Genomic DNA, 16,353 nt, shown 5'->3' on the forward strand with positions numbered 1-16,353 from the left:
CTCCATAGTCATCCAAAGCCAACTCTATTGGGCCAGCCACAGGAGCTGAAAAATAGAGGGCAGAGGTTTAAGGTAGGGGGGAAAGATTTAAAAGGGGCAGAAGGAGCAAATTTTTCGCTCTCTCCAGTAATCCACATAATAATGGAAAATTTAAACAAGGCACCAAACCCATCAGGCTAGTTCCGGGTTGGGGCTTCCCCACAGGGACACGCTCTGTACATAGCCATGGAGGAAATCATTATGGAATAAACTGCCAGAGGAGGTGGTGGAGGATGGTACAATTACAACATTTAAAAAAAATAGACTGAGTCATCTTCAGGATGTTTGCACATCACTTTGAATTAAATCTACCCAAAATTCACCGTTTCCAGTTGTTAACATGATTCTAACAGTTTTTCTGCAGTTTCTGAAAAAGCATATGTCTGCTACACATATATATATCCATGTATTTCTACTTACAACACCTATTAGTTAAGAGAGGGGGGGTTGTATTCTTTAGTTTAACCTTTTAAATGCATTGATTTGTCCTAAAAAATGCAATAATACGGCAACAAACTGTCTATGTATAATTTACAAAGTATTTCAATAGCCACCATGTATTACAAATGTCATATATCTTACTTTCCATATTTTACAAGTTTCAAATCATTGCAAGCTTTGAAATGCTTCAAAATATTACAATTTTCAAAAATACATAATTTTTCAAGCAAATATTTCAACTTGAAAAATATTACCACTTCTACAACATTATAAGTTTAAAAACACTACAACTTTTGAGGTGGTACAATTTCCAAAATGTCACGCTTTTCAAAAATGTATAGATTTTAAAGCAAATTTTATACCTTCCAAAACATTATAACTTTCAGATTATTATAAGTTTCAAAACACTCTAGCTTTGAGATCGCACAAATTTCAAAAATGTTATAGTTTTCAAATTATAAATAAGCTTCAAAACAAATGCTTTAACTTTCCAAAAATTGCAACTCTCACAATAGTTTAACTTTCAAAACACCGAGACTTTGAGGTAGATACAAGTTTCCAAAATGTTACAGTTTTCAAAATATAAATAACTTCACAAAACAAATTTATAACTTTCCAAACATTGCAAATTTTACAACGTTACACATTTCAAAATAAGCATTACAACTTCCAAAAGGATGACAACCTTCAAAACCTTTACGACTCATATTTCTGCATATTCCACTAAAAAAAGCAAGATTCAAGAAAATATAAAGCTCTTGAGAATCCTGGAGAAGGAGAAAAGAAAATACATCAGCAGCAAAACAATCAAAAACAAATAATCCTTTTTTTATGAGAAAGGTTATTTGTTCCTGAATTGAGTTGGAGCAGGGACAAAATACAGGACTTGCACAGTGCAAGTAGCAACCAGAAGGGGGAAGAGTGCAGCTTCAGAAGATGCCTTTTGCAAAGTGGGAAGAGGAAGAGAGAGAGAGGGATAGGGATACAAAAAAAGGCAGGAGCAGCGGCTGCAGCAGCGAGCAGCTAAGAGCCCAAAGGCTCCAGATCCGGAGTTTTTGATGGGGACGGCGAATCCAGAAGTCCATATCTTGCTAATGGCTGTAGAATTCATCATATGCAGCAAGGCGTGCACTCTGAAGCTGACAATGATTTCCTCAGTGGTTACGTACAGTGCGTGTCCCTGTGGGGAAGGGCCCCCCCACCGGAGCTATCCTGATGGGTTTGGGGCCTTGTTTAAATTTTCCATTATTATGTGGACTACCGGAGCGACAGCGCAGTCCAAGACTTTGCAGGTTTGTGTTGAGGAGGGAGTGGGGGAATCGCCTCTCTCTGTGTTCCGCTTCCACTTGAAGACTTAGAACCCGTAACAAGCTTTGATTCCAGTAGGAATTTTTTTTAAAAATTGTATGTAATAACTGGCCCTCCCCGTAAGGAAAAAGATCTTTAGCCTTTAGAATGCAGCAAAAAAAGTAATTTCAGCTTTCCAGTTTATATTTTTTATTTTAAATACGTTTGATTTTTTTTATTTCTTTTTACTCCCTGTAGTGTCTTCCCTTCTCATTGCGAGGGTAAAAGAACAGCTACAATTCTGATGGTGGAATTTACAGATTTAAGACAATCTTCTGAAGCTTTCACTTAATTTTCCTGGATGCTGCTTAATTTTTTTTCCTCTCTGGGAGAGTGTAAACGAGTGGACAAGACACAATGAACTGTTTATTTTAATTCTGTGGGATAGACAGACAGAGAGAGAGAGAGAGAGAGAAAGCAACATTTTATTGCGGGGAGCGAGCTGTTAACGTGTCGAGGGGGTTTTTAGTAGAGAGTGCACAGGAAGGACCCCAGACCCAAGTCTTGAAGAAGGGCTCTTAATGCCCTTTAGGATGTCTCGTCGAAAACAAGCAAAACCCAGATCTCTGAAAGGTAAGTAAAGCGAAACCGTCACATAATCAACAAACAACCAGCCCTCTCACCAGCCCCTTGAATGTATGAAAAGTTACATTGATAAAGCTTCCGGCTGGGTTTGGGCGGGGGGGGGGGGGTTTGGTGGGCTGTGTCCGTGTGTGTGTGTGTGTGTGTGTGTGGGGAGGGGAGGTGGGGGTGTTGGAAAGTGTGTTTTGTTGGACGGAGCCTTCCCCATCGGATTCCCAACCTCCTGTTCCCTTGGACTGGGACAGGGTACAGTAATCCCGGCTGGGCTAGTGCCGCGGGCTCGGGGATGGGCTGGGAGGGGGCAAGCTTGGGGTGCGGGGGTACAGTTATCGTCCTCAGAAGCCCTCTACCAGCCCCCTTCCCCCGGTTCCTTGTCTGAGAGACTGTTCCGGGGGGTGGTGGGACTTTAGTCATAATAGTGGACGGGTGGGTGGGGGGGGGCGGGATGTGCAAATTGACTGAGATAGACTTGAGTTACATTTGGGTCCTAACTAAGATGCAGCAGGACTTGAATTTTAACTAAGATCCAATGGGTTATGTTTTGATTTTTAAAAATGCAGTGTATTTGGGTATTGATTAAGATAGTGTTAGAATTTTGTCGTAACGGAAATAGTGTTTTTGCATTTTGCTCTTAACTGAAATACAGTGTGTCAACTGGGGTTTATAATATACAGGTGATTTGCGTCTTAACTGAGAGTGTTACATTTCAGTCTTAGTTGCGAGACAGCGTATTTCGTTTGGTTTTAGCTGACATACGATGTTACAATTGTTCTTAGCTGAAATACAATGTCACATTTGTTTTTAGCTGAGATACATTATCACATTTGGTCTTAGCTGATGCAGTGTTACATTTGTTCTTCGCTGAGATATATTGTATCACTTTTGGTCTTTGTTAATACAGTGTTACATTTGTTCTTAGCTGAGATACATTGCATTACATTTAGCTTTAACTGAGATACGAACTATATACTTAGTTAAGATACTGAATGTTACATTTGGTCTTAACTAACAAGGTGTTTAGTTACATTAGATCTTAGCTGAGATAGATGGTGTAACATTTTGTCTTAGCTGAGATACAGTGTATTTTCGTTTGGCTTTAGCTGAGATGCAGCCTGAGATACTGTGTTGGCTTTAGCTGGGATCAGAGTTTGGGTTTTAATGAAGACACTATCTGTTGGGTGTGAAGGAATGTTGCGACGAAGTTTCACTCAGCGCTGAGTCACATGGGCTTTGGTCGTAAGAATCCTACAGCAACAAGAATTTTTTACAAAAGAGAAAAAAATACGTATAAAGCAGGATCCTGGTCAGATTCACTTGATCAGAGAGAAAGAGAGTCTCAGTGTAACAGTGCTCCCAGTGTGGGCTCCGTGGCACTGAGCCCTCAGTCACTGCACATTGTCTCCGTGTTCAGATGTTGATTTTTTTTTGTGTGTTATCACGATAATTTAAGGCTATCACACACCCACAGAATAAAATCTGAGCGATAAAGGGGAACTTCTACACAAAAGCCCAGCGAATGCGAGTTTCAGGGTCCGATTGACAAAATTTCGGAGTTTGTATTTGATGTGGAAGACTGTAAAGATAACTGCTGCTGCCGTAAGATGTGTGGAGAAGCTCATCTCTGAGTCAGTTTGTCCGATTTGGGACGTTTTAAGATCTGGTTAAGATCCTTTTTTTCTGAAGGGGACGGGAAGGGGGAATTGACTGAGGGATAGGAGGAAGTCAGATAGAGTATCGATTTCAGTCATGTTATCCACCCCTTGCTTTTTTAAATGAATCTCTCTCTAGTTCGAATAGAGTTAGAACAGAGAGACGGAGAATGGGACTAAAGTCATAAAAATTGATCCAGAATCTCATCCGTCAACCGCCGCCCCCCCCCCCCCAAGCCCCCACCACACACACACTCCCAACTCTCTCCTCTTCAGATGAAGCTTACATTTTATTTGGTTGAAAGAGACATTTTTGGAGTTTTTGCAGCCTGATTTGTAATTCTCTTTAATCTGTTGTGCCAAAATAAATTTTGATTGATGTATTAATCGCCATTGAAATCTCAACATTTGAACGTCTTGCTTGTGTTTGTGGGGCGTTGGGGGGGGCGGTGTGGATAGTAAGGGCTTGTAGATTCAGACCAGTCAATCCTCCGAATCTGTAAGATTAATACTGTCCAAGTGTACTCCACCTCCAGATCCAGGTGGATAGCACTTCAATTCATTCCTGTTTGAAAGGCAGGAAGAGAATTGATCTGATCTGTTTCTGTATTTAAGTTTGAGATGTATTTAACTTGCTGGTGTTTCTGTATTTAAGTTTGAGAAAAACCAAGATAATGATAAATGAATGGGAGCCAATTTAAGTGTGGGAGATGGAAGTGTTATTTGTCTGGTAGTAAATTGCTAATGAGAAAAGCTGTTGGTCAGGGTCTAAGCAGGAGACAGCACTTAGGAAATGCTAGATTTTACATTTTGCTTTCCCGTTTGGTTTATCAATTCTTTTGTAGATCAGGCCAGCCTCAATCCAATTGATTTGTCACCCCCCCCCCCCCCCCCACACACACACACACCCATTCTCCCCCCCCCCCCCACACACATACAAAAAATGGAAAATATGCTGGGAATTTATGAGCTGGTTATTGGCATAGTTTTGTTTTGAATGTTGGGAGGCCTCAGGAACACACGCTTCCTTCCTCTCTTCAGGGGGAAAATAAATTCAAATCCACTGACTTAAATTTCACACTCTTTTGTTTTTATTTTTACATCAATGTAAATGCCTAGGTGCTGCTGGATTGTGCTGAGGCAAACTTACATTCATGTAGCGCCTGCGGGCCATATGTCAGACGCAGTCACGGTTGACTGGCAGAGTAGACTGAATGGCCTGCTCCTGTTCCTGTGTTCCTCTATGTCTGTCACAAATCTTTGGTCTGAAAGTACTCAACAAGAGGGTTGGTGCAGTATCTCATGGTTAGCGCTGCTGCCTAACAGTATCAGGGACCTGGGTTCAATTCCACCCTCAGGTGACTGTCTTTGTGGAGTTTCTGTCTGTGTGGGTTTCCTCTGGCTGTTCCAGTTTCCTCCCACAGTCCAAAGATGGGCAGGTTAGGGTGGATAGTCCATGCTAAATTGCCTGTAGTGTTCAGGGATGTGTGGATTATAGGGATGGGTCTGGGTGTGATGCTCTGAGTGTTGGGTGTGGACTTGTTGGCTGAAGGGCCTGTTTCCACTCTGTAGGGTTCTGTTCTATAAGTAATTTCAGGTCAAACTGGGTATCCTCAAGCAGATTGTCAAAAGTTCAGCTGATGATAGAAAATTCAGGAAATATCTTGAGAGCAGGCATCAATTTCGAGAGGTTGATTTCACACCCACGAAGCTGGGTTCACATCGTCTTGCATTTTGTTCAAATATGCCTTTAAGCTGCATTCTATATAGGAATTTAGGAATTAGGAGCGGGAGTGGGTAATTCAGCCCTTCAAGCCCATTCTGCCATATAATGTGATCATGGCTAATCTTATCCTGGTCTCAACTCCACTTTCTTGCCTGCTCCCCATTGCCCTTTAAGGCACTCCGCATCAATAACATGTCTCTTTCTTTCTTCATTCTGTTGATTGATTCTGCCTCCACTGCACTCTGAGGCAGGGAGTTCCACAGATTCCATTTTTAAGGTGAGATGAGAGAAATTTTAAAAGACATGAGGGGCAATTTTTTTTGCACACAGAGGGTGTTTTGTGTGTGGAATGAACTTCCTGCAAAGTGGTGGTTGTGGGTACAATTACAATGTTTAAAAAACACATCTGGCTAAGTACATGAATAGGAAAGGTTTGGAGGGATATGGGCCAGGAGCAGGCAGGTGGGATTAGTTTAGGTAACAAGGTATAGAGCTGGATGAACACAGCAGGCCAAGCAGCATCACAGGAGCAGGAAAGCTGACGGTCCTAGGCCCGTTTCTTGTCCTGCTGTGTTCATTCAGTTCTACACCTTGTAATCTCGGATTCTCCTGCATCTGTAATTCCCATAATCCCAAACTAAATTAATCTGAGATAATGTTCAGTATGGATTGGTTAGACCAAAGGGTCCAGGTGTGCTGTCGCCAACACCTTTTATATAATTGTAACCACACTATACTTTTATAATTTCCTCGAGGTTTTGCACCATCCCTAAATGTCCTGGAAAAAGTGGTGATGAGCTACCTATAACTGAGTGTCTTGCTTGGCTATTTTTGAGGACATCTAAGAGTCAGTGACATTGCAGTGAGTCAGGAGCTTCATGTAGGGAGACATGATGGCCTCGGGAATGTTAATCTGGAGAGCCAGGTAATGTAGGAACCTGGGTTCAAATCCCCTACAGCAGATGGTGGAATTTGAATTCAATAAATATCTGGAATTAAGAGTTTGATGATGACTATGAATTGCCAATTGTCAGGAAAAACCCATCTGGTTCACTAATGTCCTTTAGGGAAGGAAATTGCCATCCTTACCTGGTCTGGACAACATGTGACTCCAGACCCACAGCAATGTGGTTGACTCTGAACTACCCTCTGGGCATTTATAGATGGGCAATAAATGCTGCCCAGCCAGTGATGCCCTCATACCATGAATGCATAAAGGGGGGGGGGAAAAAAAAAGATTAGACTAGGTAAGGATGGCAGATTTCCATCCCTAAAGCACATGAGTGAACTATTAGTTTTTTATTGCAATTGATGACTGTCATTGAAAGAAGCTTATTAGTTCAAGTTTAATGAAATAATGTTGTTGATTCTTAACTGTCCTCTGACTTGTCCTTCCAAGACAGTCAATTCAAGGGGCAGTTAGGGATGGTCAACAAATTCCTACCAGTGATGCCTACATCCCATGAAAGATTTTTTAAAAAATCACTGAATTTAAATTGCAACAGCTACCATGATGGGATTTGAACCAAGGGCCTGAGGCCATGAGGTGAGGGCACAGAACCATTAGCCCAGTAACAATCCCACTGTGCTACAATAGCCCTTTTGAATGATGGAGCACACTCAGGGGACCACATCCCCTACGTCCCGCTCCTACTCCCTTTTCTTTATGTTGGTATTGTTTGAAGTTAGTTTATTTCAAGCTACTGTACAGTGTATGTGTTTTTGTATGTGTGTGTGTCTGTGTTCATGTGTTTGTTAGTGCAGTGTACGTATGTCTGTCTGTGTCTGTACGTGCTAGTATTTGTGTGTGTGCACGTATCTATGAGTGCGTTCGCGTGTGTGTGTGTGCGCGAGAGAGAGTTGGAAGGAGGGGGCAATAGCCATAGCTGAGCTCTTTCCAAAAAGAATCATCAATTTCCTCCAGTGTGGTGAGTTTCAGTACTGTTTCAATGTCGCTGTGCTTCACACGTAGTTAGATGGTTTTATTTTGATCTCTTCCTCCAACAGAGGAAATATTCGTGGACTCATGGACTGCAGTGGTTCAAGAAGGCAGCTCCCCACCACTTTCCCAAGGAGTAACTAGGGATGAGTAATAAATGCTGGGACATGTCAGTGATGCCCATGGCCCATGAATGAATAAAAATACTCGTCAGATTTCTGTAGACCGTCCCAAGTTCAGTCACCTACTCCCTGCTCAGCTGCACCTGCAGTTAGTTTTCAGATGAGAAATTAGGCTGAGATCCCTGTGTTTGCCCCCTCAGGTGGTTGTATAAGATCCCAGTGCCACCGCTTCACAGTGGGGGTCCCGGAAGGTCTACCGTTGTGGTCTTACCAGTGTTGAGCATGCATTCTTTTTTGTGTTTGTGATCTCATTTGCTGATTTTGGGAGCTCACTGCGTTTGCTTATTGACAGGTTGTGTTTTCCTGCATCACTAATCCATGGGGATGAGGTGGGGGTGTCCTGAGGCAGGGGCAGGTGTTACAGAAATACAAACCTGCTCATCTTCCTTTGCTTCATGGACAAATTACACAGCCAGCCATTCTCCAGTCTGCCCTAGTTTGGTTTGAGCCGAGATTTAGTAACTTGTTCAGCTTCAGCCTCATTAAAAAGAAACAAATGTTCACTGCACATTTCAATGTAGCCAACAATACAAAGAGAACATAAGGTGCCTGCAGTACACTGTTTGATTCTTCAAGCCTACTTCTCCATTCCATAATATCATGGCTTAAGTTTTTGTTTCAATCCTATCTTCACAATTAATCCACCTTTAGGATAATTGACTAATACCCAAGAATCTACCAACCTCTCCCTTGAACATACTCAGTGACAGCATCTCCACAAACCTCTGGGACAGAGAATTCTAAAGTTTCCCTTCACCTTGATTGAAGAGATTCCTCCTCATCTCAGTCCCAATTGTCACCCAGTTCTCGATTTTCCCCCCAGCTCAGGGCCAGTAATTCCTTTGAATGAATGGTTGATTTATTGTTGTCACCATGTGCTGAGATACAGTGAAAAGTGTAGTTTTTTGTGCTATTCAGGAAAATTGTACCATACAAACTTCATCAGGGTATCAGAACAGAGTGCAGAACACAATGTTATGTCGGAGAGAGGGAGAGAGATCAAAATTAACATGACGTCCATTCAAAAGTCTGATAACAGCAGGGAAGAAGCTGTTCTTGTGTCTGAATTCAAACTTTTATATCTTCTGCCCAGGGAGAGAGTATAACTGGGGTGGGAGGGGTGTTTGATTATGTTGGTTGCTTTTCCAAGGTAATACAGATGGACTCATTGGATGGCAGGCTGGTTTGTGAGATAGACTGGGCTGTGTTCATGGACCTTGTGAAGAGCAGTTGCTGTGCTACACAGTGTTGCGTCCAGATACGATGCGTTCTACAGTGCATGTATAAAAATTGGTAAGAGTCCTTCTGGACTTGTTGAATTTCCATAGCTCCTGAGGAAGTAGACGCATTGCCATACTTTCTTGACCACTGCACGGACATGGGTGGGCCATGTTGGTGATCATCACTCCCATCTCCACCTTAGCACCATTGATACAGACTGGGGCATGCCCTGTACTCTGCTTCCTGATGTCAATGACCAGGTCCTTTGTTTTGCTGACGTTGATAGAGAGACTGTTGTCTTTACTCCATGCTGCTAAACAATCTATCTGTTCCCTGTATTCTGTCTCATAGACATTTGAGATCTGACCTACAACGTCAGCAAACTTGAAAATGGACTTTGGGCAGATTTTGGCCAAGGAGTCATGAGTTAAGGGTGGCATGGTGGCTCAGTGGTTAGCACTGCTGCCTCGCTGTGCCAGGGACCTGGGTTTGATTCCATCCTCAAGCAACTGTCCATGTTGAGTTTGCATGTTCTCCCCTTGTGGCTTTCCACTGGGTGCTCTGGTTTCCTCCCACAGTCCATAGATGTGCAGGTCAGGTAGATTAGCCATGCTAAATTGCCTGTAGTGTGTTGGTTAGGTGGGTTAGTCATGGGAAACACAGGGTTATAGGGTGGGGCAGGACTGGCTCCTTGGAGGGTTGGTGTGGACTTGGTGGGCTGAATGGTCAGTTTCCACACAGTAGGGATTTTATGATTCTTTAATGAGTGAATAAGAAGTGTAGTACAGGGCTGCATTTGGAAATGTTAACTGTGTTTCTCTCTGCACAGATGCTCCCAACCTGCTGAGTTTCTCCAGCATTCTTTGTGTGTTTGCTTTATGTTAGTAACTGAGAAACCCAGGTTGATGTTTTCAAGGAATGAGCTTAAATCCCATGTGGCAGATAGTGAAATTTGAATGCAACAGAAATCTGGAATAAAAAAGCTAGCTTATAACTATTATCGCTTGATGTAAAAACCCATCTGGTTCACTAATGTCCTTCAGGGAAGGAAACTGCCATCCTTACCTGGTCAGACCTACATGTGACTCCAGACCCACAGCAATGTAAATTCTTAACTGCCCCTCTGACCAATTAGGGATGGGCAATAAATGTTGGTCTGGCCAGTGACACCCATGTTCAGCAATATCATTATACATTTTGTTTCGTCAAATTATTTTCTATTATTTTAAAGTGCGAGATCATGCACTTTGATGAGAAGAATAGAGGCATACACAATTTTATAAATGGGGAGAAAATTCAGAAATCTGAAGTGCAGAGGGACTTGGGAGTCCTAGTCCTGGTATTTGTCCAGGTATTGTATGGTTTAGAAGGTGTGGACGCTAGGAAGTTGTTTCCGTTAGACAGGGAGACCATGACCCGTGGGCACAGCCTTAACATTAGAAGGGGTAAATTTAAAACTGAAATGAGACGACATTTCTTCAGCCAGAGTGTGGTGGGCTTGTGGAATTCATTGCCGCAGAGTGCAGTGGAGGCCGGGACATTGGATGCCTTCAAAGCAGAGATCGACAAATTCTTGATCTCAGAAGGAATCAAGGGCTAACAGGGAGAGTGCAGGGAAGTGGAGTTGAAATGCCCATCAGCCATGATTTAAATGGTGGAGTGGACTTGATGGGCCAAATGGCCTTACTTCCACTCCTATGTCTTATGGTCTTATGGTCTTATGGTCTATTTCTTAAGGTAAACTTGTGGGTTGAGTTAGTATCTAGGAAGGCAAATATAATGTTTGCATTTATTTTGAAAGGACTAGAATATAAAAGCAGGGATATATTTCTGAGGCTTTATAAGGCTCTGGCCAGACCACATTTAGCATATTGTGAGCAGTTTTGGGGCCTATAGCTCAGGAAGGATGTACCGGCCCTGGAGTGGGCTCAGAGGAGGTTCATGGGAATGAACCCAGGAACGAAAAGCTTCGCATATGAGGAACATTTGAGGGCTCTAGGTCAATGGAACTTAGAAAGACGAGGGGGGAATCGAATTGAAACTTACAGAATACCAGAAGGCCAGGATAAAGTGGATATTGGGAAGATCTTTCCATTGGTAGGAAAGACTGGAACCTGAGCCTTAGAGTAAAGGAAACACCCTTTAGATCGGCGATAAGGAGAAATGTCTTCAGCCAGAGAGTGCTGAATCTAGGAATGTTTTGCCACAGAAGGCTGTAGGCTGGGTCATTGACTATATTTAAGATGGAGATAGATAGGTTCTTGATTGTGCAGGGAATCAAAGGTTGCGGGGAGAAAGCAGGAGAATGGGGTTGAGAAACATATCAGCCGTAACTGAATGGTGGAGCAGACTTGATGGTCTGAATGGCCTAATTTCTGCTCCAATGTCTTATGGTCACTGCTTTAATACCTTGAGAGAAGCCCACTTATTGATCAGGCCTTCATTTAAGGGTGCATTATCTCATGGTAAAAGTTTAATTTTTCAGACTTACCTTTCTACACTCTGTGGCTCAAGAACAAAACCTCAGTAATTTTAATTCACTTGATTAATTTATTTGTATGTTTTTGCAAAGTGGATGTGGAAATGTGAGCCATGCCTCCTTTAGCCACTTGAAAGATTTCGGAATTGTTCTTTGAGCGGTAGGAATAAGGCAGGAAAATGAGAAATGTCAGATCAGCCAAGATCACATTCAATGGTGGAGGAAGTGTGAGGGGCCAAATGGTCTACTCCTATTTCTGATGGTCTTATGGCCTGAGCGATGAGCCCATCCCAGCTCACACCAGTCAGTAAAGGAAGAGGCCAACCAGTGGCTGATTGCAGGTGCACTTCGGAATTCTGGTTCAGCTGCAGATTCAGTGGAGCTTTACGCCACATCACCTAACTGAGCTTTGTCACAAGGTCTGAACTTTACCCTCACCGACCCACCTGTTAAGCCTGAAAAGAGGTAAAGGAAAGGAAAGGAAATGAATATTGAACTTCCTTCCATGAAGGGCAGTGGATTCAGGATCAGTTGTTAAATTTAAATCTGAGACAGATATGTTTTTGTTAAGCAAACGTATTCGGGGATATGGAGTTAGGCCACAGAGCAGCTGTGGAGTTCAGAAAGATATTGGCTATGAGCAGGCTCGAGTTACTGAATGACTTACTCCTGTTCCTATGGCCATAAACCAAAAGAGCAGAATTAGACCATTCAGCCCATCGAGTCTGCTCCACCATTCAATCATGGCCAATGTGTTTCTCAAAACAATTCTTCCGCCTACAACCTTTAATCCCCTGACCAGCCAAGAACTTACCTACCTCTGTCTTAAAGACATTCAATAACTTGATCTCCGCAGCCCCCTGTGAGAATGAGTTCTGCAGATTCACCGCCCTCTGGCTGAAGAAATTCCTCCACATCTCAGTTCTAAAGGGCTGTCCCTTCACTCTGAGTCTGTGCCCTCAGGTCCCAGTCTCTCCTTCTAGTGGAAACATCTTACTAATGAATTGCAGTATCTCAGTAAGGATTTTGAATTTGATTTTACATTTTGAGCACCTTTTTAATTCCCTGTCTGTAATTTTTAAGCCTCTGCCTCCCCTGTCCCTTCCCTGCTGGATATTGAGGGAATGGCTAGACAGATCCGTTGACAGCTCTTATGGTTGCTTGCTTTATAAGGACGGGTGGAGGGAATGCAAACAAAGTCCCACTCTGTCTTTATTGCAAAGGGATTGCAATTACAAGATTAAAGATGTCTTACTACAGTTGCACAGGATTTTGGTGAGATTTCAACCGGAGGACTGTGTGCATACACAGTTTCTGTATTTGAGAAAGGATGTCACAAACAAAAAAAAGCAGAAGTTCCTGGAAAAGCTCAGCAGGTCTGGCAGCATCCGTGGAGGGAGATCAGAGTTAGCGTTTCGGGTCCGTTGATCCTTCCTCAGAATTTGATCCTGCACAGTTCTGATGGAGGGTCACTCGACCCGAAAGATTAACTCTGCTTTTGTTTCTGATTTCCAGTATGTGCAGTTTCTTTGTTTTATTTTTGTTAAAGGAGGATGAACTAGCGTTGGTACAGTAAAGGTTCACTAGATTGATCCCTGAAATCAGGAGTTGTCTTTTGATAAGTAGCTGAGAAAATGTGGGTTGATATTCCCTGGAGTTTAGAAGAATGAGAGGTGACCTCACTATAAAACGTGTAAGATTACAAAGATATGAGGCGTATGGATGGAATGGATAGTTGGAGTCTTTTTCCCCAGGGTAGAGATGTCAATTACGAGGGAATGTCAGTTCAAGATAAAAGAAGGGAAGTTTAAAGGAGAAGTGAGAGGCAGGTTTTTTTTAAAACAGAGGGTGGTAAGTGCCTGGAATGTGCCGCCAGAGGAGATGGTGAATACAGCAGTAATATTTAACAGGCGCCTTGGAAGATATACGAATAGGCAGGGAACAGGGGGGTTTGGAACACGGAGAGGCAAATGGATTTTGGTTTAAAATGGTGTCATATGTCATTGCAGGTTTTGATGGGCCAAAGGGCATGTTCCCACCCTGGAACATTCTGTGCTCTTAGTTATTCTGATGGGGATTGAAATTGAGAGCTTATACCCTCTCCAGCCCTTTCCAGCTGAAATGCAGAGTAGTCTCAGGGTGAGAGTCTGATCGTTCCAGAGTGAGGTGAAGAGGAAATTTCTTCAATCACTGGATTGTGAAGTCTTTACCCCAGAGAGGTTTTGAGTTCTCCATCCCTGGGATGGAGAATTTAAGACTGGGATGGACGGTTATTTTTGGGATCTTGGGGAATGGATGGACAGATATGGGGATGGGGCCAGGAGAGTGGAGCTGAGGACCAAGGTCAATTGCATTTATGTCAAATGTAGGAGCAGGCCCCGTGGGCTAAATAGCCTACTCTCGTTGTTCTTTTTCCCCATTGCAGTGTCCTAAAACTACTACATAACTGCCCCATCTCCTCCACTCGCCTCCCATGAGCTTTGACTCTACGTCTGACAAACACATCTTTTCACTGAAAGATTGTGCCCAAAATAAGCCACCAATTGCTGTCAGGGCTGTTGGAAATCGTGCATCAGTAGCATCTGATAGTTGACGTTCTGGTAACTACGGTCACCTAGTTCCCAAGAGAAATCCGAATGCAGTTTTACTCCAAATTGTCTACTGTTGTTCCAAAGTAATGTGAGTATCCTTCCACATCCTCGTCTTTCACTTAATTTACACACACAGAAAGAAAGTGCTTGTTTGGCTACTTTTTTGGTTCACTGCCAAATGAAAGATGATTTTTTTGTTTATGAATTATTAGCCAGCGTCAGACAACCACCCGCTGTGTTTCAGCCTGAATGATGAGTTTAAAATAAGTAGAACAGTGCAAACCTGATTGAGCAAATGTACACAAACATTCAGCTTGAAGAACTACCTTTACGCACGTCTCGCAGTACACAGTAGGAGCTATACCGGCCTCCTCATTAACCAGAATAAACAAACTAGTGCAGAGAGAGGCCATTCAGCCCACTCTACCTGTACTGACTGTAGTACCCAATGCCAGTCTCCTGCCCTTTCCCTCACATCCTGGCACACCATGGATTTAAATGATTTCGGTTCTTGAACAGGAATGTCCAAATAATTGCGCAGCATTTAGGAGTGGGAATGTCCGAGTGGGGCAAGAGGGTGTGGGCTTTCAGGGTGAGTGGGAGAGGTGCTGGGGGCTGAGCTTGCTCATAACATGAGGGAAGGTCCCCTGGTGTACCCTGATGAAGCTCTCACTGGTTCACTGCGGGCTGAGGGATGGCTGTGTTGTCCCCTGTACTGCAAGCATTATCCAACCTATAGCCTGGTATGTTGCTGAACATCAATGTTAAAATAGAATGTGTAAATGCAAGCTGACTTAGTGAGGGGTGTCTCCTCCCCACTTCGACTAAAACTTCTTTATTTCTGCACTTCTCTCTGCAGTAGAAGAAAATGAGACAGAAGAGCTGCATCCTGCTGTGGGCCAGGCAAGCATTCAGAGTGGTATGTTTAAATCTCTAATTAGACAGCATTTATCATTGTAGTTAGAACTGGCAAGGTTAAAGTTGCCCTGTGACTGTAGGGACACTGAGAAGATCTGCTTGTGTGCATTAAATGGCAAGTTTCAAAGCACTGACAGACGATCGATCTAGACCCTAGCATTCGGGCAATTTAAGAATTCACGTAATGAAAATATCTTTTGCCAGTCTTTGGGCAGAATTCTTTCAATAACAAGGCCGCAGCAGAATTAGCAGTGAGTGATTACTGAGAGAGGGCTGATGCATTATTCTGTATCATTTGTATATCGTCTTTATATAAAAAAAAGCAGCGAAGGTGGCAATAAATTAACAAGAGTGACATCTCCATCTGTCAGTGTATGTGTGTCTGTACCTGAGACTGAGGAGAGCTGTAATATCTCACCTACTTCGATGAAATCTGCTGCTGTGTTAAACTGGGTCTAAAATTAACTTGTTACTGAGGCTGCAAAAATCTCTTTCTAACGGATATTTACTGGGTCTGCTCCTGTTCTGGAAGGCGCTGTGCAGGAGGGTTCAGGCTTTGGAGAAATGAGCGCACACAGAATCTTCATAATTATCTCCAAAGGAGCAGCTCATTCAGCAGCATTCTCCTGCCTCTCACTGTAACCCTGCGTCTTCTTCCTCTGCAAATATCTGTCTAATTCAAACAATCGAAACAAAGGCTTCACAGTTTATTGTCCCCGGCTGCATTTTCCATGGCAACACTTCTACCAATCAGAATCCAACTGCCAGCTGATTTGGCACCCTCTGCTCGTGCAGTATAAATCATTGCTCCCTCTGAGAATTGGCATTCTTGCCATGTGGTCCTGATAGCTGCAGGATGAGAAGCTTCGAAAATGTCTTTCTTTTCAGCACTAACTTTGGAATCTCTCAACTGAACCTGCCCTCACCACACTGAATGCAGAAGGAGACCATTCAGCGTACTGTGCAGGTGCCAGTCCTTTGAAAGAGCTCTGTAGTCAGTTCCATTACACATGCCCATTGTCTTGCGATGTTTTTGGCCATTCTCATAATTGTGCAATGTTCTTTTTGACAGACACAATAGTACCTGTATCCCTAGCCCTGTCAGCCTTTTGATAAAAATAGGAATAAATTCTCCTCTCTCCTCCCCTAGCCAAACCACCTAATTTAAGTCTTGACAGTTACCTTAAACCTGCAATGTTTGGTTTTAGAACATAGAACATTACAGCACAGTACAGGCCA

General features: G+C 43.0%; 1 protein-coding gene across 5 annotated transcripts in view; it reads left to right on the forward strand.

The window, feature by feature from the left end:
* The first annotated feature begins 1,590 nt into the window (after window positions 1–1,590).
* LOC125451750 (zinc finger protein 521) overlaps window positions 1,591–16,353 on the forward strand; it is a 609,775-nt gene continuing 595,012 nt past the window's right edge. For 4 of the 5 annotated variants that reach the window (XM_059646265.1, XM_059646267.1, XM_059646266.1 and 1 more), the window contains exons 1-3: window positions 1,591–1,772; window positions 2,026–2,400; window positions 15,056–15,115. In XM_059646265.1, the coding sequence (XP_059502248.1) occupies window positions 2,349–2,400; window positions 15,056–15,115 (112 nt within the window). In that variant the 5' untranslated portion in view covers window positions 1,591–1,772; window positions 2,026–2,348. The remainder of the gene's footprint in view (window positions 1,773–2,025; window positions 2,401–15,055; window positions 15,116–16,353) is intronic. The other variant, XM_059646269.1, reaches the window with a different exon arrangement.

Source organism: Stegostoma tigrinum, chromosome 5, assembly GCF_030684315.1.
Source record: "Stegostoma tigrinum isolate sSteTig4 chromosome 5, sSteTig4.hap1, whole genome shotgun sequence".
NCBI lineage: Eukaryota > Metazoa > Chordata > Chondrichthyes > Orectolobiformes > Stegostomatidae > Stegostoma > Stegostoma tigrinum.